Here is a 26,952-nt window from a genome sequence, read left to right as displayed (position 1 = left end):
GACATACTGCCACCCTGAACAAAATTGAGCTCTGTTATATGGAAGAAGGGGAAATAGATATTGTTGGGTATCCCCAGCACAAAAAGACAGTTATTGGTCACAGACATTGAGGAGGAGGGAGCCTGGGGAGAAAGGTTTAAGTAGATGTGCACCAGGATAAGAGTAATATTCTAGAAACTTCTCTCTGGGGGTGGAGAGGAGAAAGGATCTGAAGGCGGCCTGGCCGGAGCCAGGGCAGTGGGCACACAGTGGTCTCTTGGGGAACGTACTCCCCCAGCCCCCACTGACCGACACCTCTCCCCCTCCCCAGCCATTCCCTCCGCACCCCAGGCCGTGATCTCCAGTGTCAACGAGACCTCGCTCATGCTGGAGTGGACCCCGCCCCGCGACTCGGGAGGCCGCGAGGATCTCGTCTACAACATCATCTGCAAGAGCTGCGGCTCGGGCCGGGGTGCCTGCACCCGCTGTGGGGACAACGTGCAGTACGCACCCCGCCAGCTGGGCCTGACCGAGCCGCGCATTTACATCAGCGACCTGCTGGCCCACACCCAATACACCTTCGAGATCCAGGCCGTGAACGGCGTCACCGACCAGAGCCCCTTCTCGCCTCAGTTCGCTTCCGTGAACATCACCACCAACCAAGCAGGTGAGCGCTTCAAATGCAGGCTCTGGGGCGGCGCGCGCCACGCGGTGGCAAACGGGGCCTCCACAGGCGCTGGTCAAAGGCCCCCTCCGTCTGTGGACTGGCTTCCTCTTTGCAGAGGCCGTTCCTGTGATCCCAGCACCTGGGAGGGTCCGTGTTCCCTCTCCACTGTAGAGGTTTTTATAATCGTTGCTGTCACTTATTGAACAGGTATTTTTGAAAGTAAAAAGGAAGCTGCTCCAGCAAAAAGGCCCAGGGGTGGGTGGCTTAGCGCACAGCAATGCGTTTCTCGCTCACGTGAGAGTCCAGGACGAGCGGTCCAGGTTAGCGGGGTAGCTCTGAGCCACTCGGAGATGCAGGGACCCAGCTCCTTCGACCTGGTGTCCCGCCACCCTCCACGCTCCTGGTCGGCGTGGTTGAAGCCGGGTCGCAGGCCGGCCGGTGCTGCAGCCTGCAGGAAGGGGGAGGGGGAGGACCCAGGGCACCGATGTGTTTGAGCCAGCGGAGGTGGCACCCGTCGCTTCTCTGCACATCCCACTGGAGAGATCTGGGTCACGTGGCCTCACGGAGCCACAGAGGAGGTTGGGGATGTCCTTCTCCCGACCTTACGTGAACATCTACCACAGTGGACGGTGGGGAGGCAGACTCCCGTGGACATCCAGCGGTTTCCACTGGTGCCTCTCTGAGCCTGCAGCCCCCTCCAGTCTGACTCCAGCAAGACTCCTCCCCTAAGGTCACCTCTAATCATCCTTTCGGTGACCCCACGTCGCCCCCCGTCTTCTGCCCTGCTTTCCTTCATGCAAAAAAGTTACCAACAGTGCCGTCTCACACACCCCCACTCCCTCTTCAGTCCACCCCACTGAGCTTCCAGCCACTTCTCTCCACCAAGACCACTGTCCTCAGGATCACCTGAGACCGCCACATGGCCAGGTCCAGGAGACACTTCCCAGCCTCATCCCCCAAGTGAAGGCCGCATGAGATTTTCAAGCACTTATGGTACCTGCAGGTTGAAAACTTTGTGGTTGGCACTGTGAATGTGCCTCTCAGTTATTCACTCAACAACCCTTGCCAAGCCCCTGCCGGGAGCGTGGTCTGGGCCCTGTCTAAGGAAGAGCCAAGAGAGGTCAGGCTCCAGGAGGGAAAGTGAGCGGGCTGCTCAGCTTATCTTTCTGATACCTAGTGGAGCACGCACAGTAAGCGCTCAGCGTCTCCAGAGGTGGAGAGCCAGGAAGACTTCCTGTAGGAGACAGGATTTGACCTGCAATTTGAAGGACCAGTAGAATTTTGAAGGAAGCAATAGAAAGAAATGGAATTTGAGAAGGGGGAAGGGCATGCACAGGGACATGGAAGGAGAGGGGGCAACCAGCTCCACCTGGTTGAGGGGTCTTCCCACGCATGACGTCACTGCATCCCCCTGGCCTCCTTGCATAGGAGGCATCCGCGTCCCCGTTTTACAGATGATGCTCAGAGAAGTTGAGTCACAAAGCAGGAAGGGTAAGAGGCAGGATCAACTGGGTCTGATGGACTCCAGTGCTCGGGCAAAATACAGGGTACATCCGAGGAACCCTGAGTGTGACTGTGGGTCTCACCGTGTGTGAGCGTGTGTGTTTGTGGGAATGTGTGGGCGTGTCATTACATGTGTTTGGGTGACCGTGGCCCTGCGGCTTATTTGGACGTGTGTTCGTGAGCATGGGTGTGTCAGAAGCTGAGGGGTGTGGAGGGGGTGTTGAGCACGAGGCTGTGTGTCTGAACGTGGCTCTGCCCGTCGGTGCGTTGGCATCTGCGAAGGAGTGCGGTTTTGCTTGGGAACGGTGGCGGTGTGGCCATGGCTGAGGACGTGTTGAGCACGTGCCTGCAGTTGGAGCAGGGCTGTGGGGGCATTTAAACCCCGGCGTCCGGGGTCCGGGTGGGGCTGACTCAAGGCGGCAACCTGAGAGAACCCTCAAAAGCCAGCAGCTGTTGGCAGAGACACCCACCAGATGGTGAAGCTTCCACCGGGACTCTCCCCGGCTTGACAAAGCTCCGCGCTGGGGACACCCAGGCTCCCGGCGAGGGTGGAAAGGAGGGAACTCTTCCCAGCCAGGAGAAGCTAGAAATTCCCAAGCCCCTGGCGCCCTTTCCCTGGCTGTGGGGGCCTCCCTGCCTCCCTCTGGGAGCCCCGAGGATGGACTGCCTCCTCAGGGCAGCTCTTCACAGCACAGAGCAGAGTCTGGGCTGCTGGGAGAGAACCCTCCCATCCCGAGCTGGACGTTCCCGAGAATAGAGATGGGGCGGAGTGGAAAGGAGGGGCTTCCAGAGAGGAGGGTGCCGGGGTGCCCTCAGGGCTGAAACTCAGAGCAGTGAGAAACCAGCACTGGCTTAGGGGCAGGGCTCAGTCTGAAGCCCAGCTTTGACATTCATTTGCCCTGTGACCTTAGTGTATGAGTCTGTTATGGCTGCAGTACCGCTGTGTAACAAAACCACCCCAAAGTCAGTGGTCTCCGACCCTAAGCATTTATCTTCTCACTCGCTAGTCTGTGGGTCAGCTAGGGTTTAGCTCTTCTGCCCCAGGCGGTCCGTGTGGGGCAGGCCTCCAGAATGTGGGTGGGATTCACTCTGTTCCAGATGTCCCCTCATTCTCTCTGGACCAGCAGGAGGGGAAGAGCAGAGATGATGGATCCGACCTGTCACACTTGAGAAAGTCGCTTCCTCCCTCTGGGCCTCAGTTTCCCCACCAAATTGTGCCTCAGAACTAGAGGAGAGCTTTTGCAGGACACAGGTTCCTCGACCCACCCCAGGCCTGCTGAATCCAAAGCCCAGGCATCAGCCCTGGGAATCTGCATTTTTAGCAAGTGGCTCAAGTGTTTCTCACCATCAGACAAATTTGGGAAACTCAGGTCCGCGTGAGTCTCAGTGCCCTGAGCTTTCTGGACCTTAACCACACTCCCCGCCCCTTTGTTCCAAGCCCCTGGACAAGCCCCGCGCTCTTAGATGCCCAGAGCAGCTGGGGCTGTGCAGCCACACCACACCCTCGCCACGGTATCCCCCTTTGCCAGATGAGGAAACACTGGCCCAGAGAAGTCAAGCCGTTTATGCAAAGTCCCACTAATAAGGGGCCTCCACTAGGATTGAAACCCAGGACGGTGGGACTCCAAGTCTACACTGGAGGAGACACAATTCCTGCCACTGAGGATTTAAGCCCTTCGTGGGAAGATGAGCATGGACAGAGTCAACATACAAGATGGCACGAATGAGGCCCCAGGAGGGGTCAGGAGGTGAGGTTATAGGCGGGGGAGATCATTTCCTCCTGGCGAATGGGAGAAAGGCATTCCACGGAAGGCTTCCTGGAAGAGGAGGCATTTGAGCTTGGCTTTGAAGAATGGAGAGGCTTCTAACAAGCAGAGATGGAATCGTGCAGGGAGAAAGGTGTCCAGTGGAGGAGAGAAGCGCAGGAGCAGGCTGGAGGGAGAGTTCTCCTTTCTGTTCCTCCTAAGCACCAGGCTCCTCTGCCACAGGGTCTTTGCACATGCTGTTCCCTCTGCCTGGAATGCTTCTCCCCCTGACTCTTCCTTCAGACCTTAGCTCATCTTCATTGACCTTCCTGACTTGGTCACATGCCCCCATTTCGTTCCTGTCTGTCTCCCCCACCATCAGTTCTGGGTGGTACACTATGGGTCTGCTTTTTCCCACTGCAGTTTTCCCAGTACCTAGACAGGGGGCACACCCCAGTGAAGGCTCAGTGAACATTTGCAGAAGGGTTCAGAGAAGCGTGGAGTGAAGTGGGTGTGAAGAAGTACGATAAGGCTGGAGAGCAAGTTTGGGGACTTGATTTCCAGACAAATGCTTTCAGTGGTCTGTTTTAATCAGACCCTAAAATTCAATATACAAATATCTAGCTCATTGCCTTAAAAGGGAAAAGTATTTCTTTGGGGCAAGTGACTGGGCCTTGCTCGCAATCCCTCGGCAGTCCCCGGGGCCGGAGCTGTCTTCTGACTGCATAAAGCCGTCACGCCGCCTTCGAGCTACACTCCGCCATCCCATAATGCCTTTCTGCCCTGGATTCGAGAGTCCTCTCGGGCCCCTGGAGGAAAGGGGCTGGCCTGCGTGTCCCCACTTAAGCACGAGGAAACAGGCCTTGGGAGAGGCCAAGCAGAGGCCAGGCTCACTCGGCTGGGAAGGGGCTGACCCAGGATTCGGTCTGGCTGTGCAGAGTCCTCGGCCTCGGCACACAAGGCCAAGACAGCGTCAAGAGGGAGGGGAAGGGAGGGCAGGCCTCGGGGTGGGCATCGGAGGAGAGCCTCTCTGAGGAGGTGGTGTTTCAGCTGAGACCCGAGCAGCAACGCAGAGCCGGCCGCGCAGACCTGGGGCATGTGCCGCACGTCAGTGATGGGGACTGGTCCTCAGGGCCACCTGCAGCGCTCCTGCCCCGGACAGCATCCCACCCCGAGCAACCTCTGAGCGGCCACACCTCTGCCTGGCCCCGGAGGTGGGGGAGCGGGGCAGAGGAATTGGAATCGGGCAACAGACCTGGCTTCAAATCACGCCTGGCTGCTCACCGGCCCGTAGCCTCCAACAAGTCCCTGAGCCCGCGTCTGACCGCGTCTTCCCGCAGGGACCGTCCCTCCCTCCTTGGGGGCTGACGTCAGGCTCTGAGCTGGTGTCCTCCAGGTGCCTCCCAGGCTGCGCTCAAAAAAGAGGCAATCTGGGGCCAGCCCGGTGGCGCAGTGGTTAAGTGCGCACGTTCCACTTTGGCGGCCAGGGGTTCACCGGTTTGGATCCCCAGTGCAGACATGGCACCGTTTGGCAGGCCATGCTGTGGCAGGCGTCCCACATATAAAGTGGAGGAAGATGGGCATGGATGTTAGCTCAGGGCCAGTCTTCCTCAGCGAAAAGAGGAGGGTTGGCAGCAGTTAGCTCAGGGCTAATCTTCCTCAAAGAAAAAAAAAAAAAAAAAGAGGCCATCATTCCATCTTCACACTCATCGTCACAATGGCTTCCATTTATGCAGTCTCGACCGTGTGCCAGACACACTTCCAAGTCCTTAACGATGCATCTTCACAACCACGCCGTGAGCTGGGGCCTGCTAGTCTCCCATCTTACAGGTAAGGAAAGTGAGGTGTTGACAGTTAAGTGACTTGCCTGCAGTCGCCAGGCCTTCAGGGGCAGAGCTGAATAATTGTGTCACTGCCTACTCGGGGCCATGTTGGCTGGACCCAAGCCTTCTGCAGTGGGGGGTTAGCTGTGCACATGGACCCGTCCACACGCAGCCTGCTGGGCAGACACCCAACTGAACGGAAGAGTGACCCATCGGAAGGTGAAGGTGCCCCCGCGGCATGTCCTGGTCGGCCGGGTGGGAGAAGGCATCATGCTGGGCTTGACAGACTCAGCCCCCATCCAGCCCTTTCCAACCACGTGACCAGGCTGTCTAAGAAACTCACTTCTCCGAGCCTCAGTGTCCGCGCCTTTGTAATGGGCACGTATCTGTCCTTCCAGCTTTCCCAGATGGTTGCCATTTGCAATAATGTGGACAGAGTGCCCAGCCCCATACGTGGCGGCTGGGCTTAAAATGAAAGCCGGTGTGATCGTTCCTGTGGCTGCTACAAGATACCACCAGCCTAGCAACTTAGAAAGACACATGGTTCTGTCCTTACAGTTCTGGAGGTCAGAAGTCCAGTGTGGATCTCATCAGGCTGGAAGCGAGGTGTCGGCAGGGCTGTGTTCCTTGCTGACGGTTTAGGGGCGATCTGCTTCCCTGCTCATTCAGGTGTTAGCAGAATCCGGTTCCATGTGGTTGGAGGAGTGAGGGCTCCATGTCCTTGCTGACTGTCCACTGGGAGCTGCCCTTCGCTCCGGGAGGCCCTGGCCCACTCCTCGCACTTGGACCCCTGCCTCTCAGAAGCAGCGATGGTGCCGGAGTCCTCCTCACACCCCGGCCCTTGGGGCTCTGACTCGGCTGGGAGAGAGTCTCCTCTTAAAGGACTTAAGTGATTAGACTCGGTCCACCTGGATAATCCGGGATAATCTCCCCATCTCCAAGGCCGTAACCTTAATGACGTCTGCAAAGTCCCTTCTGCCACGTAAGGTAACATATTCACAGAGTCCAGGATTAGGACGAGGACATCTTTGGAGGCCATTATTCTGCCTATCCCGGAAGGCAATGGAAGTCAAATGAAAGCAGATCAGCATTGCCAGGGCCTCGGGGTTCACCCAGGGCAGACGCCCCCTTTTATAGAGAAGAACTGAGGCCCAGAGAGGCTCCAGGTGGCTGCCCAGGATGACACAGCGGGTCTGTGGCAGGTCTCCAGCACCCTGGCCAGGTGCCCCAGCCTCTGTCCATGAGACCGCTCCACGTGGCTTTCTCCTGGAAAGACTTTCAACTTTCCAAAGCCGTTTTTCTGCTACCCGCGCTCTCTTCTGATCCTCCACCCTCCCGGGGAGCGGGCACACGGTGGCTCGTCTCTGGAACTGGTGCGAGCAAGGACTCACCTCCTTCTATCCCAGGCTTCCAAGAGGATCAGAGAGAAATGGGCCAAAAGAGCCCCTGGCGAGGCCGGTGCCTGGGAAACAAAGAGAGAGGAAGAGGGCACTCCTCTCCCTGGACGAGCCCTCCACACGCAGGTCCCCTCTGATCCTCCCAGGCGTTCTGTAGGGAAGGCACTGCCGGCCCAGAGCCCCCGTTAACATGGGGTTTGGCGGATATAACAGGAGGAGCCATAACAGAGAGCCACCGCCGCGGTGATGCTGTTTCACCACCAGCCACAAAACCAAAAGCAGGAAGCGCTTCCCAGCTCGGGAGACCCTGGGTCTGCCGGGCAGGGCTTGGCGGGAGCGTTGGTGTTGGCACGCGGTCTGCTCTGGTCACTCGGCAGCTCTCTGGCTGCTGTTAGGGCTTCAGCACTGTTTGAACTGACTCTGGCAGCTGGTCAGGAGTGGCCCTGGGTGGGGCGGTCGGGGCAGCAGCTCGGCTGCGTGGTCTTGGCCTCCAGCAGGCTGCTCTGGGCGTGTCCTCATGGCAATCCCAGGGGACCAGGGCCGCCGGCCGGCACATTCATGTATGCAGGGGCTTTTTCAAGCCTCTGCTTAGATCTGCTTGCTGATATCCCACTGGTCAGAGAAGTCACCTGGCCAAGCCCTGAGTCAGAGAGAGAGATGATTAAACAATCTATAGGGCAAAGGGTTTTGGTACAGAGAGGCGATTAATACAACCAGTCTACCATAGTGGCTGAGACAAAACAGAGGTTTATTTTTCTTATGTGTAAAGGATGTGAGAAGATAGGAGTTAGGGCAACTCTGTGAAATCATCAGGGATCCAGGCTTCACAGCACACAGCTTCTTGTCCTTGCAGGCCAAAATGGCTGCAAGAGCTCCAACTATCATATCGATTTCCCAGGCAACAGGACGGAAGAATGAGAGTGAGAAGGGTGGGCCCATCCCTTTTAAGTCCTAGAAGTCCCACAGAATACTTCAGCTCATATCTCCTTAGCAAGCCTGTTGTCACATGGCCAATTCTAACTGCCAGATAGTTTGGGGAAATGTAGTCTTTTATTTGGGCACAATGTGCCTAGCTAAAAACCAGGATCTGGTGAATTTGAAAAAGAATGGATCTTTGTTAGGCAGTGAGTAGTGTCTGCCACATCCCGTTTTACAGGTGAGGGCTCAGAGGGAGAGGTCACTTGCCTGAGGTCGCACAGTCCCCTGGGCCCGAGGGAGCTGGGACCTGAACCCTGAGGGCTGCCTCTTCTCCCCTGCGTCACCATCACCACCACCGTTCACAAGCCCTTGCTGAGCGCCTGGCTGCTCAGGAGCTGCTTGCGAGCCTGCGGCGCAGACGGCTACAAGGCCGACATCCCTGACCCCTGGTTCTGGACCAAGTCTTATGCCAGGCGCTTCCCGTGCCTGTCTTCATTTAACCTCTCAACATCCCTGCCGTCGTCCCTGTTCTACAGAGGAGAAACTGAGGCACAGAGGGGTGGGGGTGGGTTCCTGGGCCACCTGACTAGAGCCTCTGTCTCTCATTACCTGGCTGGTCCAGGTGCTGGGGTAGGACTGGGTCCCACCGGGCAGCCGCAAAGAAGACCAAGGGGTTCGCAGCCCCCGCAAGGGTGGGCGGTCGGATGACTGCACAGTGCAAGCCCAGGGCCTGGCCTCAGCCCACCCAAATCCCACACTGGACCGGGCACGGGGGGCGAAAGGCAGCTTGGGCTGCCAAATCAGGCCAGCCTGGGCCCTGACCCTTCCTGCCGCCTGTGGGCTGAGGCGCCCTGGGCAGGAGACTGGAGCCCACCGCCACTTTCCTCGCCTATAGGATGGAGGTCATGACCCCCGCTCCACTGACCGCACGGCCAAATCTGCCGCTGAACCAAGGGAAGAGTGAAGGAGCGAGTGAACAGCGTCACACCCTAGAGAGGAACTTTCTCAGGTTCAAGGAAAAAAATAACACATCCCCTGGACCCGATTTTGGTTTTTTTTTCCCAAAATATGTTCCACAGATCCAGTTCCAAAAGACATTACTAACTATGATGTGAGAAAACGGTTCTGCAGCCGGATGAGACCGGGACTGCCGGGTTAAACCAGGTGACCTGGGCCGCCTGCTGTCAGAGCCTTGAAGAAAGGGATGTGCACGTGGCCCCCACAAGCAGGGGTCTAGAACTCTGTGCTTCTGGACTTTCTTGGCCACAGAACACCTTTTCTTCATAGAAAGTGTCACCCTCGCACCAGTTCTCAGCTTTCCCTCTTTCCGTCCCACACCACGCTCTGAGAGTCCTGGTCCAGTCGGAAGGAAACGAAGGCCCGTGTTCTGGAAGAGTTCTATTTGTGGAAATTCTGTTGTGAAAGTTACGGTCAGCTCACCCAGAACTGCAGCCGGATCGTCGAGAGTTCAGTGCGTTGGTACAGGTTCAGGAGACGCACGCTCAAAAGGGCTGTGCCCTCCTCGGAGGCTCCAGGAGTCCTGTTATGGTACAGACCCTGGAGAACGCGGGCACAATAGTCAACAACTGGTGCGGTGTTGTCGGCTGGCTGCTCGGTAGGAGGCCCATGTCATGGCATCGGGTCAAATTGCAGGTGGACATGGGGTCTGAGGAAGAGGGAGTTGTTAGGCACTGTCATACACGCCAGCTGCCTTCCCCTGGCTACGCCTGAGGCCGCTGCTCCAGGGTCCAGCCCCCACGATCAGTGGACTCAGCCAGGTTCCTGAAGGGGCTAGAAAAGGCGAGAGCCTGCCCTCTTTCCTTCCTTCTTTCCTCCAATAAGTATCGACCAAGTGTCTACTCTGAGCCACACACTGTTCCAGGCACTAGGGATAAAAGATTGGATAAGACAGACAAGGTCATTGCCCTCAGATAGTGTTAGCACTAGAAAGAAAAGAAAGAGGGTGTGGGATGGCGAATGACTGGTGGGGGTGGTCAGGGAGGGCTTCTCTGAGGAGGCGGTGTAGCTGAGACCCGAGTGAAAAGGTGGAGCTGGCCCTGGAAGATCTTGGGGAAGAGGTTTCCCGGCAGAAGCACTGCGGGGCCAAGGCCCTGAGAAGGAGCTCAGTGTGATGGGAGCAGAAAGGCAGCCAGTGTGGAGGGCGCTGGGGCGAGGGGGCTAGTGGAAGGAGGCAGCGGGTGCCAGGCAGGTGGGCCTGGCGGGCCTGTGGAGCATCTGGGTTTTATTCCGGGTGCAGCGGAAAGCCACTGAGGGCCGTCAGCAGAGTGAGGATGTCAGAGAGGCAGCAGGGTCGCAGAGGCCGGGCTTGGGGTGGGGTCCCAGGCTGCCCAGTGCCCAGACTTCTCCCCACTGCCTCTATGCCCCGGGGGTCTTCTGACAGGTGAAAGGATGAAGGCGAGTGGAGGGGGTCTCCTGCCTTCCTCAGAGCTCAGAGATGTGGGGGCCCAAACCCCAGACTCTTGCAGGAGCCAGAGTCACAGGCCTCCTGACTTCCTGCCCATCGCAGGATCCTCGTGCCAGAGGGACCTCAGAGACCACCTCGGTCAACCCCTTCATGCCCCGAGGGGGAGACGGAGGCAGACAGAGGAATGAAGGGACTGGACGCTCCCCCAGGGCTCACTGGGGGCCGCAGGGCCCTGGACCACCTGCTCCAGCCAAGCAGGCCCCGCCTGGCCGGCTCCCCTCCCCCTCTCGGCCACAAGCCTCTTTTGTGCTTGCTCCCTGGGGCTCCATCTCCTTGCAGGGGTCACGGGGCACCACTGACCCCATCCCCGCCGGCGCGCCCGGCTGGTAATTGAAAATACCAGAATTCCCTGAAGACCAGCTTCCAGGGAAACCTGACACCCCAGGGTGGGCGGCAGGCAACAGGAGAGATGGGAGAGCATCCAGCTGTTCCCTTTTCTCCGCCGTTAATCCCCCCGGATTCCAGGAGAAAGGCCGGCCCTGCTTGGCCCCCACTGGCCCGGGTTGATCATCTTCCCAGCAAATGCCGCCTCCTTGCCACGCCCAGGGTTACGGGGCTTATGGGATCAGAGTCCGGGTTAGCTGCCCGTAACCCAAGCCTGCCAGCTAAGCCCACCAAGCCCAGACCCCCATGGCCGTGGGGGACCTGCCTCCGTCAACAGCTGAGCTCCAGAGCCGGGCGGCCCGGGCGGGCGGGGGTGAGTGAGTCAGCACTGGGGGGAGTTAGCTGTGCAGGCACAGGATGGGAGCTGGACCAGGGTGTCCTCAGAGGCCCTCTGAGGTCCACTGGTTCCCAGACCTCCCTGGTCAGCCTGCCTCTGCCGCAGCCAACGGAGGGGAAAGGATATGTGGACCTGGGCGGGCCTGGGTTCAAACCCCAGCTCTTGTCTGCTGTGTGTGCCTTTGAGCTAGTTAGTTCCTACCTCAGTGCCTCTGTTGCCTCATCTATAAAATGGGTCTAATAGTCACACGAGCCTCATAGGGTTGATGAGGGTGAAATGAGCTAACTGACGTGAAGCGTTTGGAAAAGTGCCTGGCACAGAGTGAACAAGGACGTGTTACAGGTGTTAGCTGTGGGGGCCATCCCTTTGCTTTATTTGCTGGGCATCATTGGCATACAGGGGTTGTCAGAATGACAGCCTTGTGTTTTAGTTGAGGAGCAGGTTGCCACCCCTGCTGCTGTCCTTCTGTGGCTCCCCAGTCCCTTCAGAGCAGGGCACGCTCCTAGGCCTGGAGGTCCAGCCCCCACCTGCTTCGACAGCCTGGTCCCCACGCCTCTCTTGGAACTATGGGTACCACTGCTTTGGGGCTCTCTGGGCCTGAGCGCCCGGGGGCATCGTTTGGCCTGGGCAGGTGAGAGGCCGTCTTGGGAAGAAGCCCGGCTGTGAGAAGCTGCGTGATGGCTGAAAACATTCTAGACCAGGACTCGGCTGGGCTGGGCTCCAGTCCCAGTCCTGGCCCCACCTCTACCTGCTGGGTGACCTTGGACAGGTCGCTTCCCTTCTCTGGCCCCGAATCCGCTACTGCTCAAAGTGTGGTCCACACGCCAGCAGCATCGACATCATGAGGGAGCTTTTAGAACTGCAGACCCCCAGGCCGCACCCCACACTTTCTGGATCAGAATCTCTGCTGGGTGGCGCCTGCAGTGTGAGTTCTAACAAGTCTCTGGTTCTCTCCTTATGCCCCTCAAGTCTGAAAAGTGCAGTGATCTCTAGGGACACATTCTGCCGCTTTTCTTCGCTGCTGGAAGTGAAATCACCGGGAAAGTTTGAAGGGAGCAGGAATGCCCCTTCTCGGGCCCAGATGACCTTGGCCAAGCCCCGACCCAAAAGCTCCAGCCTGGAGTAGGCGCACCCTGAGTCAAGACAGATATGCTGTCTGCCCTTAGCCAGGAGCCCCCGGAAGGCAGGGAGCCCGCGAGGTTCCTGCCTCGAGCCCCAGCCCCCAGCGTCACACCGGCACCAATGCCGGCCTCAGAGCGACTCTGAACTGAAATATGTTTTCCAGCTTTATTGAGATATTATTGCCATATAACATGTAAGTTTAAGGTGGACAGTGTGGTGTTTTCATACATGTACATATTGCAAGACGGTTCCCACAATAAGGTAACACTTCCATCCCCTCATGTAAGTACCACTTCTTACGTGCGGTGATAACATTTGAGATCTACTCTCTGAACAGCTTTCACGTACACAGTACAGTATTGTTAATTATAGTCACACACTGTACTTTGATCCCAGAACTTGTCCATCTGATAGCTGGGAGTTTGTACCCTCTCACAGCATCTCCCCATTTCCCCCACCCCCAGCCCCTGGCACTTAATTCTTATTATTAAGAATCGAGGGCTGAGTGAGAGAAGGATAATCTGTGTATGACTCCACTCATATGAGGAATTTAAAATTATGGACTAAGAACAGTTTAGTGGATACCAGGGGAAAGGTGGGGTGGGGGGTGGGCACAAAGGGTGAAGTGGTGCACCTACAACATGACTGACAAACATTAATGTACAACTGAAATTGCACAAGATTGTAACCTATCATTAACTCAATTAAAAAAAAAAAAAAAAAAAGAATCGAGGGCTGGCCCGGTGGTACAGCGGTTAAGTTCCCACGTTCTGCTTCAGTGGCCCAGGGTTCGCCGGTTCGGATCCTGGGTATGGACATGGCACCGCTTGGCAAACCATGCTGTGGCAGGCATCCCACATATAAAGTAGAGGAAGATGGGCACGGATGTTAGCTCACGGCCAGTCTTCCTCAGCAAAAAGAGGAGGATTGGCAGCAGATGTTAGCTCAGGGCTAATCTTCCTCAAAAAAAAAAAGGAATCGAAATGGTGTTAATAATATCTCCGTCCCGATAGTGCCAGGCACTGCACTCAAACCTTTACATGCATTTCTTCTTTTAAACCCATGGCATCCTTGCCAGAGGAGGGTCCCCATTTGACAGGTGTAGAAACTGCAGCTCAGAGAGGTTAAGAGAAGTTGCTCAAGGTCACGACATGAGAGAGTGGAGGAGTGGGGAGTTGCAGGCGGGTCTGTCCCTGGGCTCCCAACCAGTAGGCTACACTGCCTTTTGGGGCTGGGTTGGAATTTCCTCAGCTGAGCGTTCTGCACGTCTAAGCAGGAAGCCCTAGGTGTGTGAGTGCACACACAGCAGCGGCTCACCGAGAACACTCCTTACCCATCCTTGCGGGCTCGGTGCGTGTCTGATGCGCCACAGATACAAGGGATGTGCAATGGCAGCACGCCCCCCCCCCCCCCCGCACACACCCCTCCCCGCCTTGGTGAGGGACCCCAGCGTTCCAAGGAGCCCTGGAGATGCCCGCACCCAGCTCCTCCCACCAGAATCATCCTCAGACTCTTGGAGGCTGGGGTGGAGGACATCCTCTCCGAATCCTTGGTAGCTGAGTTTAAAACATCCTCGCAGACTTCTCAGAGCACGTGCGTGCACACACATGTACACACACACACAGAGAGACCTGAGCGGTCACTGCCCTGTGGGTTGGCTGAGAAGTTGGGGTGGGAGTACCTCCTGGGCCAGCAGGAAGGGTGAGCCCCCTCAGGATCCCCCAGATTGGTCCAGGTCTGGGACACTCCAGAAGGGACTTGTTTGGTTGTTTTCAGTGGGGAGCCGACTAGCACAGGCCAGAGAGAGCGGCGGCCGGCCCGGGCCTCACGGAGGAGCAGGGCCGCCAGCAGACAGGGAGAACGGAGCGCTCAGCTCCACGCCAAAGTGGCGTTGGAGTGAGGGCTGGGGCCACGGCTGCAGTCAGGTCAGGCAACGAGGGGCAGGAAGTAGGACCGGCTCTGAGGGCAGCAGGGGCATAGCTGGGGCAGGACGACTCAGCTGCAGGCCCCGCCCGGCACCTCACTAGCTGTACAACCCTGGGGAAGTCACGGTGCCTCTCTGAGCCTCAGTTTCCTCATCTGCAAATTGAGGATATGGACCGCCCCCCAATCCCACATTGTTGTTGAGAAGATCAGACGACATGACACAGGTTAGCTCTCAGTGCACAATGGCGGGTGCCCAGTGACCCCCGTGGACATTCGCAGCGCAGACCACAGGCCAGGCACCACACCGAGCATTCGACGCCATTTCATCATTCGTTCCTCACAACAGTCCCGAGGTACATCACCGTTGGGCTCATTTTACAGACGAGCTCTGAGCACCCCTCCCTCAGCTCCAGCAACATCCTCATTCATTCCCGGTGCGCAGTGACCTGGAACCGGGCCCACCGCGCAGTCGCCAGTGCTGGGCTGGCGAAGAGCCTGAGCCACCATCTCAGGTCCTAGCCCTCCACTGCCTTGCTGTACAACCTTGGGCAGGTGACTGAGCCTCAGTTTCCCCACCTATAAACTGGGATGTTAAGAGCCCCCAGCCCATAGGGCAGTTGCGAGGATTCTGTCATGCCTGTGTTAATAGGGCAAAGAGCCTAGAACCGTGCTTGACACAGATAAGGGCTCAGTAGGGGTAGGTTAGTGGCTTTATCGTTGTTGTTGTTGTTGTTATTATCACGCACATACACATGACTTCATGGAGCATGAGAAACGTGGCTTCCTGCCCCCAGGCCTCTGGTGAAACTGTGTTGCTTTGTCCTGCCACTTACTATCCGTGTAGCCTCGGGCAAGGCACTTTATTCCTATTCTCAGCTTCCCCATCTACAAACTGGGCCCAAGGATGTCTGCCCCACCGGTTGTGCCTGTCAAGTGGGTTAATGCACATCAAGGGCAGAGCCCCATACCCAGCATGTGGTCAACACGTGGTCAGTGGGCAGCCTTCGGACTGGGTCTTCCCGACGCCCTGGGAGGGAGCTGGGGAGCCGGAGTCTCCCTGTTTGACTAAGGAGGAAACTGCAGGGAGCCGGGTCCCTGGGTTTCTCAAGAGGCTGCCCTGATGGGGCTGGGACCCGAGCTGAGGGCCAGGCAGCACTTCCTTGGGGAACAGAAGGAGCAGAGACTTGTCTGGGATGCCTGGACCAGCCTCCAGGTCCTTCTTGTGGGGGTTGCCACCCGTCTGGGGTGTCTTAGACCAATTTTCCATGACTCCTGGAGTGCTGGAGGGAAGCCCAGAGCCGTCAGGCCCACGCTGGCCCTGGGCTGACCCAGCTTCGGGCCCAGGGCTGCGCGGGAAGCACAGGCAGGGAGCACTTGAGCTGCAAGACCCCAGAGATCTCCCAGCCGCGCCCGTGGTGCAGAGGAGGGAGCCAAGGCCAGAGAGGGGGGCAGCTTGCCTAAGGTCACACAGCCGGTTAGCCGCAGGCCAGAGAACAGAGCCCGGGTCTTCTGAACAACAGACTATTTCCCTCCACCCTTGGGGACGAAGGCACAGAAACAGGTGCATCATCACCAAGCTTCAAGCTGCCATGAGCCCCTGCAGGTCCCCGGTCCACGCCCATGTCCACAGGTCAAAGCCTTTGTGAAGTGTGACTGGTCGGAGGAGAAGGTGAGCCTCAGCATTCAGCTGCCCTGTGCTGGCCAGGACAGCACACCTGCTCGTCACAGCCCTGCCCAGGGGCCAAGACAGGCTGCAGGCACTGCTGCCTTCCTCCTCGAGAGTCCTCAGCCCCTCCTGGGACCAGGAAAACCTTGGGCCCAGAGCGGCAAGGGGGCTCCCTGCAGCCACACCACAGGAAGGGACCGAGTCGGGAGTCCCTCTCTGCTGGCCCAGCTCTCGGGCCCAGCACTGCTCTGGAGCACGGCAGACCTGGACCCAGGCCCCAGCTCCCCTGCTGACAGGCTGTGTGGCCTCAGGAAGCTGCTGGCCCCTCCGAGCTTCCGAGTCTTCACTGGACAGCGAGGCTGACACTGTCCCCCCCCCCCCCCCACCGACAGTCAGCTCAGGAAACACGTGTGTAAAGGGCCCAGGCCATGTCTGACACATAGTAGGCACTTTGCACAGGTTTGTTCCATTGAGAAAAAGGCAAAAAATACAGACCGGGGTGCATTGTGAAATCAGGACTCACGGAAAGGGCTGCATGCCGTGAACTCACTGTGTGGTCTTGGGCAGCGCACAACCCCTCTCTGGTCCTCAGTTTACACATCTGTAAAATGGGAGAATGGCACTAAGTTATTTCTGAGAGTCCTTCTAGCACTAAACACAGCCTCCCCTGACTTGTCACCTTCCATGGGGCACTGGCAACAGGCGAGGAGGGAGGAATTCATTGATTGAGGGGAAATTCATATAATGTACAATTACCCATTTTAGCATGTAATTTCAGTGGCATTTCGTGCATTCACACTGTTGGGCAATTACTGCCTCTATCTAGTACCGAAACATTTTCATCACCCCAGAAGAAAACCCCACACCCGACGGTCCCCATTCTGCTACCCCCAGCCCTGGCACCACCCATCTGCTGATCGTCTCTATCCATTTACTTATTCTGAATATTCCGTATAAATGGGGTCATGCAATGGGTGACCTTTTGTGTCTGTCCTTCACTTAGCATATTTTTGAGGTTCATCCACGTTGTAGCATATGTCAGTTCTTCATTCTTTTTTATGGATAAATAGGATTCTTTCGTATGCGTATACACAGTTTGTTTATCATCCATCCGCTGAGGGACGTGGGTTGTTCCCACCTTCTGGCGGTTGTGAGCGGTGCTGCTGTAAACATTCGTGTACAAGGATTTATTTGAATACAGGTTTTCAGTTCTTTGGGGCATATAAGTAGCAGTTGAATTGCTAGGTCTTACGGTAATTCTATGTTTAACTTTTTAAGAAACCACCAAACTGTTTTCCATAGTGGCTGTGGATTTGTTTTTGTATCTTTAATTTAGGGGGTCAGTTTTCTTCACTGCTGAATCCCTGGCACATAGTAGGTACTCACTGCAAATTTGTTGAAGGAATAAGTGACTCCCCCACCTTCTCTGCTTCCCTCTCCCAGAGCCCCATCGCCATGGCTGGTCCAGCAGACTAAACTCCAAGAGAGAACAAACAACCTGTCACCCAGCCCATGTGGGGCCAGGCCTGAGAAGGGCCCAGTGCCTGTCTCTTGGCTTGAGATGGCTTGAGCTTCCCCAGGGATGGCCACAGTTCTCTAAGCTGCCCCACGAGAGCACCTGTCGCCCCCGCACGAGACCCTCAGCACCCTATCAGCTACCCAGGCTGACTGTGTGGCCTCAGCCAGATGCCTTCCCCTCTCTGGTCCCACAGCTCTCTGTTGGGACACCTCTGAGGTTGGACCAGAAGCTGCACCCTCTCATGCCTGCCCCTGACCCCTGACCTGTGACCTCTCTTCCAGCTCCATCGGCCGTGTCCATCATGCACCAGGTGAGCCGCACCGTGGACAGCATCACCCTGTCGTGGTCCCAGCCCGACCAGCCCAATGGCGTCATCCTGGATTATGAGCTGCAGTACTATGAGAAGGTACCTGTGCTCCCGGGCGCTCCTCCACCCTCCACCTCCCTGAGGGCCCCCTGGGGCCTGGTCTTCTACTGACCTGCAAGATGAAGTGCACTGATGGAGCAGAAAGAGCACTGGCCTCAGAGTCATACGGCCTGGCTTGCATTCTGGCTCCACTCCTCCCTGGCTGTGAGACCTCAGGCAGGTGCCTTGACCTCTCTGAGTTCTGCTTTTCTGGTCTAGGGGATCAGACCAGCAATCAGTAAAATGCAATGGTCACAGCCCTTTCCCCACGAAGACCCACTTCATCTTGACTTGAGTGGGCCTGATGTTCTGAAAAAACAGGTTTTCCAAAAAGCTGCATCCATTAAGCAATAATTCGTTATTCATCCATTCTGAAGCAGAGATTTGCAGCTGCTCAGAGAGCTTCTGTGCAGGCTGAGAGCGCGGGGCTTCCGCTCGTGTTGCTCTGATTCAGCTACACTTGTTTTCGTCTGCTGGAGTGCCCTGTGTGGGGAGAGTGGCTGATCTTTGAGCTTATAACTTATTCCTGCCTCAGGGACGACCGGGACCCAGGGGCCCAGGCTGGGAAGCCACTGGTGTGGTGGAAGGAGCACTGGACTAGGAGTCAGAAATCCCAGCTCCATCCGTAACCACCACGTGGCCTTGGGCAGGCATCTTCCTCTCCGAGCCTCAGTTTCCTCCTGTGTCAAGGGTGAATGAGAGTGGCCGTCTCGTGTGGGGGCCATGCAGATCAAGGGGAAAGGAGGAAGGCGCCCAGCGCAGGCTCGGCCCTCAGGCACCTCCCTCTTCTACCCGGCCCGCTGCACAGTGGACAAGGGCTGCCCCATGTGAGGCCAGGGGAGCAGCACATCTGAGTGTCAGGCCTGCACAGAACAGGGGCCGGGCGGGACAAAGCGGCTGGACATCAGAGGCCCAGGAAACTCTCTCTTTTGACTGGTGATTTTTCTTACCTGTTCCCTGAGGCACCAAACAGCCACAGAGGCTGCAAAGACCCCTGGGAAAAGTGTCACTGGGCTCCCATTCAGACTAAGCTGTAAATGACTATAGGAAGTGCTTTAGTTGGGGGCAAGCCCACTGGGAACCAGAAATCGATGGAAAGGCTGTCCCTAACCACTGAGAGCCAGCCCTGCTGGAGCCCCACCTTCTGAGGCCCAGCCAGGCCCTTCCACTCTATTCACTGCCGGGTCAGCCAAACTCTGGTGGTCTCAGGGGCTTGTCAGACACCTGTCCAGCCTCCCCAGCTGGTTTATGCTTGTTAGTTCCCTTGCTCATCCCCTCCTCTAGGCAGTGCGTCCCAAGAGGCCAGGGACCACACCTGTCCCACTCTCCACCTGCCCCCCAGCACCCTGGGCCTGGCCCCAAGGAGACGCTCGATAAATACTGGTTGAATGAATAAGGGAATGAATCCCTTTCCGTGGCCTGTTCCTTGAGGGTGGAGCCCTTGCCTCATCCCTGCGTGTCCCCAGCCTGGCGCACAGTAGGTGCTCAAGAGGTGTTGCGTGGCCTGAGCTGGGAATGATGGAGGGGAAGCAGCTCCACCCCTCGCCAGACCCTCGAGGGCCTTGAAGGAGCCAGGCACGGGCATCCCGATAGCCAGACCATCCCGATAGCCAGACCGGCTGCTCCCCGGCCCGGCAAGCCCAGGCCCTGCAGGAGCCAGCAGGCCCGCACCTTCTGGCAGGGACGGCTTAGCGACTCAGAATTCAAAAAGGAAAAAAAAACTAATTAAGAAGCTTTATCATTAAATGAAACTGAAAGTGTCTGTCCCCAAAGACCGGAGCGGAAATGAGGAATCCCAGTGCGGGCCCTGCCTACGACCCATTTCCTACCAAGGCGGGAGGGGCTGGGGAGGCTGACGGAGGCGGGAACCGGGAGGCAGCGCTGCCCTACTTTCTGCCGCTGCTCAGGCATTGCCAGGCCCCTGGCCGGGGTGGCAGGACCAGCAGGCCCATGGCAGCACGGGTACCACCTGCCCACATGTCATGAGCACTCAGTATGTGCTAAGTGCATCAGCTCCAGTATCTGATTCATCCTCACAGCAGTGCTATTCACCCTGTTGGACAGGAGGGGAAACTGAGGCACAGAGAAGTTGTGTGACTTGTCCGAGAGCACCCAGCTGCTAAGTGGCAGAGCAAGGATTTGGCCCTGTGCTCTCCACCTGGCTCTCCTGCCAGTCTTCTCCCAGGGATGCTTCTGGGCTGACCATTAAGAGGTGCACAGGACCAGGCTCTGATGGAGGGTTTTAGGCACAAATGGTGAAAGAGGGGCTGGCCTGCGGCCTGGCTGTGCTGGGACGTGGCCCTACTTCTGTCAGCCCCTCCTCCCCGGCCTGGGGTGAGACAGAGGCGGCTTGATGTCTGACACTGGGGAGATGGACGCTGGTTCATTCCACATTCACTGTCACCAACTTTGGGCTGGGCCCTGAGCTGGGTCCCGGGAATACTGAGAATAACCAGACAGGCCCGGGGGCCTTGGGGACTTCGCTGGAAGAGAGGTCACAGATCAGGGGTCAGGGGCAGGCATGAGGGGGTGCAGCTTCTGGCCCAACCTCAGAGGTGTCCCGACAGAGAGCTGTGGGACCAGAGAGGGGAAGGCATCTGGCTGAGGCCACACAGTCAGCCTGGGTAGCTGATAGGGTGCTGAGGGTCTCGTGCTGGGGAGACAGTGGACTTCGCAGTCCTGGGAGAAGGACAGATTCAGAGACAAATAGCCATTAGACAAGATGGGATTCAAGCCTCAGAAGGGCCAGCAAAGATCCTACAGAGGCCCCAAGGAGGGACCTGTAATCCTGGCATGGGGAGAGGAAGTCTTCATTCAGGTGACATTTGAACTAAGCCTTGAAAGATGCTGGTTCACCAGACAAGTGATGAGAGCAAGGTCATTCCAGGCGGCAAGAATGGCATGTGTAAAGGCCCTGGGGCAGGAATGTGCTGGCTGCATTCAGGGAACAAAGAAGGTGCGTGTGGCAAGAGTGACATGAACAAGGGAGAGATCGGAAGGGGAGGAGTTTGGAGAGGGAGGCAGGGCTGGGTTTTGGTGGGCCTTTCAGGCCTTTGGAGTCTGGATTCAATTTAAAGTATGATAGGAAGCCATCAGAAGGTTGTGGAATGATGTGATCTGACTCAGATTACTTTAAAGATTTCTGTAGCTTGCTATGTGGAGAATAGACTACAGTGGGGTCCCAGCGACACAGGGAGACCCTGTACAGGGCTCTCACGGGACACCAAGGGAGAAGCAATGGTGGCTTGGAGTTGGAGGGCTGGCGGTAGAGATGGTGAGAAGCTGACAGATTCAGACAATATTTTGAAGCTCAGAGGACGGGGATGGTGGGGCCTTTTCCTGGGGCAGCTGTGGGTGCGTGATTTGCAGGTGTAGTCATGGCGCTTGCCGGGGTGGGGAGGCGTAGCCGAGAACAGACAAGAGCATGCGGAAGAAAAACGGAAGTGGAAGGAACAAATCCAGGGGAATGGCAAGATTGAAGGAGAGAAAGAAAAAGGAGTTGATGATGGTGTTGGAGGAGATGCCAGCAGGGGGCTAGGAGGAGCAGCAGGAGCCGTTTCTGTACCTGACCTCTAGGCAAGGCTGGGACGTCCCAGCTGCCACCCCTCCCTTCCTGAGTTAGCCCGCCATGGGGACAAGCCAGGCCACAGGCAGGGAGATTTATTTCTGACGAGTCCACGGCCGGCTCTTCCCTAACTCTTCGGAATCCTCCTGGTGCCTGCGATTGATTTCTTTAATGAACGCTCAGGATCTTCCAGGCAGGGAAGTTAGACCCTGGGCCTGCGGCCCCCCCCCCCGCCCCCCCCCCCTTCCCCACTCCTCCTTTCCTTCTTTAGAAACGGCTCTTTCGGAGCGGGCTCTCGCTTGCCCTTTCCCCAGCTCCACTGGGATTCCCCAGCCTGCCCGGAGCCCGGAGCCGGAGCCGGAGCCGGCAGCCACTGTGCTGGAAGACTCCTGGATGCGCTGACCGCACCAGGGCTGGCCGTTTCCGTCGGTTCCAGCATCCCCGGGGAGGCGGCCTCCTTTGGCAGCTGCCCCGAGGCACACAAGCCCAGGCTCCCTTTGGCTCCCGGAGAGCTCGAGGAGAAGAGTCATCTGTGAGGCCACCTGTGGCCGACAGGCCCTTGTAGACCACATCGATTTACGTTTTTATTCAACAGAAATTTCTACTTGGCAGAAGCGAAAGGGAAGGACATTCCAGGCAGAGGGAGCCCAGGTTGCGGGAGGAGGGGTGACCTCCGACGGTTCAGGCTGCCTCCGGGTGGTTGCCCGGGTCCGTGGAGCGGTATCTACGTGGAGAGGGTCTTCCCTCAGTCACTGAGTTTCGCATTCCTTCAGTGAACGCTGGGGAAGGCTTGCTGTGTCGTGGTGTCAGTGACGATGACAGTGACAGCCAGCATGGAGTCCTGATGTGTGTCAGAGTCTAGGCTAAAGGCTTTACCTGTTTTTTTCCTGTTGAATCTCCACAACCACCCTGTGTGGTCCATGTGGTGTTTTCCCACTTTAGAGATGAGAAAACCAAGGCGGAGAGGGTATAAGAAATGCAGCCAGTACCTCACTGGCCCTTTATTCTGGGTAAGGACTCAAACTGAGGACTCGTGGATTTCATACGAAATTCCTTCCCGTAATCCGTCGGGGCTTACTCCTCGTTCGGAGGATGGAACTTCAGAGAGAGAGGATGGGGAGCGTCCCCAGTGTGCGTGGCGGGCACTACCTGATCACGTTTGATCTTTACAACCCTGAGAGCTTGGCATTTATCGTTCCATTTTCTGGGATAGAAAACGCGGGCTCAGGGAAGTGAAGGGTCCTCCCCGAGATCGCAGTGCGGGTACGCGGAAGAACTGGTGTTGGAAACGCCTTCCAGCCCACCGCTCTGTCCTGTGCCTGGCTGCGGAGAAGGGATCCATTCAAGTTGGTTCCTCGTTCTCCCGAGGCACCTGTGCCATCTGTGGTTTCCTCCCGTCTCCCTCGTATAATCAGGAACTTAAAACTTCCGGCCCCCTAAGGGAGCGCCCACCCGGGCCGGCCTGGATCCCTGTCTGAGCCCTGGAGGATCCCATGTTGGATGCCGGCACCTAGTGGCCAACCCTGGTGCTGCGTCCCTGGCTGGGAGATCTTGAATACGTAGCTCCAAGTTGGTTCATTACTTATGTGAGTAGTTAGAGAGCACGTGCTGTGTGTGGAGTCTGGGGGTCCCAGATGAACCAGGTAAGGTCCCTGCCTCAGGGAATCCACCGTCCTGAGAGAAGACACGTGTCTGTCAGAACAGTAGGTGGGAGAGGAGACAGTGGACCTGCGATCTCTGGCTGGGGCATCTGGGAAGCCTCGCCAGCTGAGGGGATGCTTGCGCTGAGTCTTGAACGATGAGTAGGGAACTGGAGGCGAATGAGGAAAGGGCATTTCAGATAGGGGCAACCACACGTGCAGAGGCTCAGAGTGTCCGGGGAAGGTTGGGTGCCAAATAAAATATGGGACAGCAGGTTACATGTGAATTTTTTAAAGTAAATTTCTAGTATAAGTATGTCTCCAAGATTGCATGGGACATACTTACACTAGAAAATTATTCATTGTTTATCTGAAGTTCACATTTAACTGAGCATCTGGCAGCGCCACCAGGAAAGGGGAAGCAGTCGGGGATGGCTGGAGCCTAGGGGACACTAGGATGTGGCAGGAGAGACGGGCAAAGGGCGGGTCACGGAGGGTCTGGAATGCCAGGCTAAGGAGTGCAGTCTTCATGTTGTGGGCACTGGGGAAGGCCTCTGTGTGAGGCCCTGTATGTGAGGCCCCTTCCCTCAGGATTTTACAGTGAAGGGGGTGAGACGAGCCTGGGCCCAGGGTGAGGGGACAGAGCGGAAACCCCTCCTATGGCACCCACAGCCAGGGCTCCGGGGCTCAGAGCAGGCACATGTGGCTGGGAAGTCAGGAAGGCTTCCTGGAGGAGAGGGCGATGCTGACTCAGGAAAAGAGACTTGATATCTGCTGCTGCCCCCTGGCGTGGTGAGAGGGGATGAGGGTAGCATGTCCAGACCGGCCCCTTCAGCGCCCACGTCCTGAGCTCTTCCTTGCCTCCTGGCCTTTGCACCTGCTGCTGCTCACTGGGAATGCCCTCCCCCTTCTTTGCCTGGGTGACTTCTGTTTGTTCCTGAGATCCCCCACCCAGGCCAGGCCACATGTCCCTCAGCTCATTGTGCTTACCCTACCAGTGTAAGCATTTATACCTATTAATTCATCTTATCCTCTAAACAGCCCTCTCAAGTAGCTGTTAGTACTATCCCCATTTTACAGATGAAGAAAAGGAGGAGAGAGAAGTTAAGGAACTTGCCCAAGGTCACAAAGGTAATTAGCAGAGTCCAGATTTGAACCCAGAAAGTCTGGCTCCAGTTTGTGATCTTGACCTCTACCCCTTAACATTGTAATTACATCATTGCAATGGAGTCACCCAATTACATAATGACACTGGAGTTACAGTTATGACCTGGGAGACCGTGGCCCAAACATTGTTTCAGGAGAGTCTCAGGGGCTCTGTGCACCCCCGACACGTCCATCATTGGCTGTACAATCAGGTGTGCACTTTTCTGCTTAAGAGGTCATAGCTTTTCATCGGCTTCTTAGAGGGCTCCGTGATCCTCAAAGGGTGAAGCTCGCCACACTATTGCTTTTCTGTGCTCAGCTCTCTGAGGCCCAGGCCTGTGCCTTAGCCCACGTGGGTCCCCAGGGTCCAGCCCAGGGCCTCATGCAAAGAGGGTATCTGGGGAAGGCTTGCTGGAGAGCTGACAGATGCTGAATGAGCATCATCTAGGCCGGTGCCCTCTGCGTCCGACTCCACCACATCTCCGCTCCTCCCGCAGCGCCTGGCTCTGTCCTGTGCAGGCCCTCGGGTCACCGTGGGCAGTACTCAGGAGGTCCAGACTGGCCTTCTGCATCTCTCAAAGGAGGGAACATTAGGTCCTGGGTGCTCAAAGGCTGGACGTTAGAGGTGGCTCCATGTGGGAGCCTGGTTTTGAGTCCCAAAGCAGCCACCGGCTGGTCTACTTGGAGCATCATTTTCCCTTTCTGAGCCTCAATGCTCGCCTCTCTCCAGTGTGCTGAGGCTGAACAGGGGTCCTTCCGCTTAACCCATCAAGGCACTGGGCAGGGAGGGGGACGCAGAAGTGGATCAGCTGGGCCCCCTCCCTGCCGTCTCCAAGAACTCGCAGTCTGGTCCTCGGGGTCTGCGCTCGATGACCACTCAGCACACGCATTAGGTCAGCTGCTGCTGAGAGGACGCGAGGGAACAGCTACCCACCCCCGAGTCCAATGGCTACGACAGCGAGGGGCTATTTTTCTTGCTCGTAGGTTTGTGTCTGTGGGTCAACAGGTGGCCCTGTTTCAGCCTAGGAGTTAGGTCAAGGTTGTCTCCACATGTTTCTCATTCTGGAACCAGCGTTTACCCGGGTTAAGCCCCCTTCATGGCAGAGAGCAGACGCACAAGTGGCCAAGCTAAATCAACAAGCACTTGCTTGAAAAGCCTCTGCCTGCATCTTGTCCTCTAGAATATTCCAGCGGCCAAAGCAAGTCACCTGGACAAATTCAGCATCCGCAAGGCAGAGAAACGTACTCTGCCTTCTTCAGTGGGAAGTGTTACACAGCCACACGCGGAAGGTGTGGGCTATGGTTCTCCTGCAGGGAAGGGAGCGAAGGGTCGAGAACCACAGGCGTGTATCCAGTGGCCAGACCCACTCCCAGGGGCAGGAGCGGGCGGTGGGCTCTGGGCCTGCTGTAGGCACCAGCCTCGCTAACTGTCTTCTCTGTTCCCCGGCAGGAGCTCAGTGAGTACAACGCCACAGCCATAAAAAGCCCCACCAACACGGTCACCGTGCAGGGCCTCAAAGCCGGCGCCATCTATGTCTTCCAGGTGCGGGCACGCACCGTGGCGGGCTACGGGCGCTACAGCGGCAAGATGTACTTCCAGACCATGACGGAAGGTAGGCGGCGTGCGGAGGGTGCTCACTCCCCAGACAGAGCAGCTCGAGGGCCACCATTCCTGCAAAGTGCTTTGTGCAAATTAGAAAAGACACCTCCCTTCCAGATGTCAACCTTTGTGCACTGTGCAAACTGCACAGCCATAGATAGAAGTGCTGTTTCGGTGGCTCAGGAAGTCTCTGGACGCCCCCATTGCCATCCTGTCAGCCAGGCCGCTTCCTTTCCTAGGACTCTTGGGGGCTCAGCCCTAACTTGCCGAGCCACTCTGAGCAAGTCACTCCCATTCCCAGGTCCAAAGTTTTCTCATCTATAAAATGAAAGCATTGTATTCAGTCTGAGGGCACAAACCTGTTTTATCTGTACGTTGCTCCAGCGCTTGCAGCTGGACTGAGAAGATTTCTGAAGCCACGTCTGAGTTCAGCAGGAAGGAGTGCTGGGATGGATTAGTAATGTCTACCCTGGGCAAGAGAATGGGAGGTTGCAGCCCGTGCGCTCCGTGTCTCCTGGTCCGGGACCACCTGATCTCTAAGCACCCTCCCTGCTCTAATCATCTTGGAGGAGCAGCATCGTTAGAGTGTGGGTTCTGATGCCTGACGATGGAGATCACGGGGCTGAGAACGCTGTGCTGTGCTCTCTCCCCAGCTGAGTACCAGACGAGCATCCAGGAGAAGCTGCCACTCATCATTGGCTCCTCGGCGGCTGGCCTGGTCTTCCTCATTGCCGTGGTTGTCATCGCCATCGTGTGTAACAGGTGGGTGGGTGGGTGTCCCCCAGCCCCGTCCGGGCTGGCTGTCCAAGAGGGCCGTCCATCCATGCAGCCATTCCCGAGCAGTGTCTGTGAACAGAGGAGGCATTCCCATCACTACCTGGGGCAGGGAGAGGCTCGGGGAGGCCTGGACACCCTCAAGCAGCCTCCCACTGCCTGAACGGCCACCATTAGCGTCCATCCCCGGGGGTTAGGCATTGCCCTTGAAACTATTCAACGAGGTGCCCCGTTGAGACACTAACACTCCGGCATGAAGGAAGGTCTCAGAACGGTGGGCAGGAAGGACCGCAGGATGCTGGGCGCCAGGGGATGACAGCGAGGGAGTGCAGCTCGCCCCACTGTCTGCA

General features: G+C 57.1%; 1 protein-coding gene across 4 annotated transcripts in view; it reads left to right on the top strand.

Annotated features, from left to right (window-relative positions):
- EPHB2 (EPH receptor B2) overlaps positions 1–26,952 on the top strand; it is a 180,728-nt gene that overhangs the window by 137,442 nt on the left and 16,334 nt on the right. For 3 of the 4 annotated variants that reach the window (XM_070510731.1, XM_070510727.1, XM_070510728.1), the window contains exons 5-8: positions 311–646; positions 17,753–17,877; positions 25,679–25,841; positions 26,482–26,590. In XM_070510731.1, the coding sequence (XP_070366832.1) occupies positions 311–646; positions 17,753–17,877; positions 25,679–25,841; positions 26,482–26,590 (733 nt within the window). The remainder of the gene's footprint in view (positions 1–310; positions 647–17,752; positions 17,878–25,678; positions 25,842–26,481; positions 26,591–26,952) is intronic. The other variant, XM_070510729.1, reaches the window with a different exon arrangement.

The sequence above is a fragment of the Equus asinus genome, chromosome 5, assembly GCF_041296235.1.
Source record: "Equus asinus isolate D_3611 breed Donkey chromosome 5, EquAss-T2T_v2, whole genome shotgun sequence".
Taxonomy (NCBI): Eukaryota; Metazoa; Chordata; class Mammalia; order Perissodactyla; family Equidae; genus Equus; species Equus asinus.
This window is presented reverse-complemented; position numbering and strand designations above follow the sequence as displayed.